The sequence below is a fragment of the Apostichopus japonicus genome, chromosome 16, assembly GCF_037975245.1.
Source record: "Apostichopus japonicus isolate 1M-3 chromosome 16, ASM3797524v1, whole genome shotgun sequence".
In the NCBI taxonomy this organism is placed as follows: Eukaryota; Metazoa; Echinodermata; class Holothuroidea; order Aspidochirotida; family Stichopodidae; genus Apostichopus; species Apostichopus japonicus.
In genome coordinates this window covers 17,173,714-17,175,725 of record NC_092576.1, presented here as the reverse complement: position 1 = coordinate 17,175,725, position 2,012 = coordinate 17,173,714, and the positions used below count along the sequence as shown (strand labels likewise).

The 2,012-nt window shown below is 47.4% G+C and overlaps 1 protein-coding gene across 1 annotated transcript; it reads right to left on the bottom strand.

The window, feature by feature from the left end:
* Positions 1-259: 259 nt before the first annotated feature.
* On the bottom strand, positions 260-1,183 carry LOC139982043 (uncharacterized). Its single transcript, XM_071994542.1, has one exon. The coding sequence runs from the start codon at positions 1,181-1,183 to the stop codon at positions 260-262; it is 924 nt and encodes a 307-aa protein (XP_071850643.1).
* Between the last annotated feature and the right edge of the window lie 829 nt (positions 1,184-2,012).

Here is a 2,012-nt window from a genome sequence, read left to right as displayed (position 1 = left end):
GAAAATTCCCTTATGATAATTTGTTGTTAGCCTGCTGCTCCCAAACTCAGAAATGAATTATAGTCCATATTCACCTATGTGTATACTATACAACGTTAAGTATCCTAGAAGATGAACATCCAGTGGTAGCAAGAACCTTTGCAAAAAAGAAAAACGGTCTTGAAATAGTGTGTCATCAGTCACGAACAGTACTTAGCATTGAAGTGTGGAATTAGGGCCAAACATGGTAGGTAATTCATTCATTCATTCATTCATTCATTCATTGGCCTCCGTCCGTCTGTGCAGACGATGGATTGCGTTCCGTTACTTTCGAGCAGCGTCTGCGGTGGCTGTACAGGCCTATCCTTGAGTGGCAGTCCTTAGCGCAGTCAGTGCAGACATGGATGGTATCTTCTTTTGAGGTAGAGCTAGATTCCTTCCTTCTTTGGCGCTTGAGGTCTTGTTGCTCTCTTCTATCTTGCTCTGCTCTATCTATTCCCTGTTTCACTTCATGTCTCCAGGAGGGGCGATCTACTACTATGTCTTCCCAGGTGTTGATGTCCATGTGGGCTGACAGGAGATCCCTTTTGCACAAGTCCTTGAATCTGAGCTGTGGGCGACCTGTGGATCTTGTGCCACACTCCAACTGACCATACAGTAGGTCCTTGGGGATGCGTCCTTTGTCCATACGGGAGACGTGTCCAAGCCAGCGTAGCCGACGTTCACTGAGCATTGCATAGATTGATGTTGACCTAGCCTTGCACAGAACATCGTTGTTGGTGACCTTGTCCTCCCATGTGTGGCCCATGATCTTGCGGAGGCATCTGAGATGGAAAGCATTTAGTCGGTGTTCTTGCCTGGTATATGTTGTAAGAGGGGCGCTGCCATAGAGAAGCGTACTGAGAACACATGCTTGGTAGACTTTGAGCTTGGTGTGCAGCGTCAGGTTCTTATTCGTCCAGACTCTGGCGCTGAGTTTAGACATCACTGTGGCTGCTTTTCCAATGCGAACGTTGACCTCACCATCCAGGGACAAGTTGCTTGACATCAGAGAGCCCAGATATTTGAAGTTGTCCACTACTACAAGTGTGGCGTCAAGGATCCTGATTGCTGGAATAGATGAAGTGTTCTGTGCCATGACCTCTGTTTTCTTTATGCTGATGGTTAAGCCAAATTCTCTGCATGCCTGGGAGGAGCAGTCCATAAGATGCTGGAGTCCCTCTTCGGTGTGGCTGGTAAAAGCTGCATCATCAGCAAACAGCAACTCCCTTATCAGAACACGAGTGATCTTGGTCTTGGCTCGCAGACGGGCTAGGTTTAACAGTTGCCATCGTGCCTGGTGTGGATATAGATCCCATCAGTAGAGGTCTGGAAGGCATACGACAGAAGCAGAGAGAAGAATATTGCGAACAGGGTTGGTGCAAGCACGCAGCCCTGCTTAACTCCACTTTTGGTCTCAAAGGGTTTAGATGTGCTGACATTGAAGATGACTGTGCTCTTCATGTTTGTATGGAAGGACATGATGATGCTGAGGAGTGTCGAAGGACATCCTATCCTCTGCAGCAGCTTGAAGAGTCCACTGCGGCTAACAAGATCAAAAGCCTTGGTAAGGTCGACGAAAGCTAGGAATAGTGGTTGTTGCTGTTCCCTGCACTTTTCTTGGAGCTGTTTCACAGAGAAAATCATGTCGATAGTGGACCTTCCTGATCTGAAGCCACACTGGGATTCTGGATACACCCTGTCAGCTAGCACCTGAAGTCTAGCTAGGACCACACATGCGAACACCTTGCCAACAATACTGAGGAGAGATATTCCACGATAATTATTGCAATCGCTCCTGTCACCCTTGTTCTTGAAGATGGTTACTATCTTGGCATCACGCATGCTTTGTAGTACCTGTCCTTCTCTCCAGTAGAGGCAGATAAGCTCATGGAGATGGGGTAGAAGTGTAGCTTTTCCTTCTTTGATGACCTCAGGTGGAATGGCATCATTTCCTGGAGCTTTGCCGCTGGATAGTGCATCAATAGCTTTTT

Coding starts and splice junctions, on each gene's coding strand:
- LOC139982043 (XM_071994542.1), bottom strand. CDS start 1,183: ATGGACTGCTCCTCCCAGGCATGCAGAGAATTTGGCTTAACCATCAGC.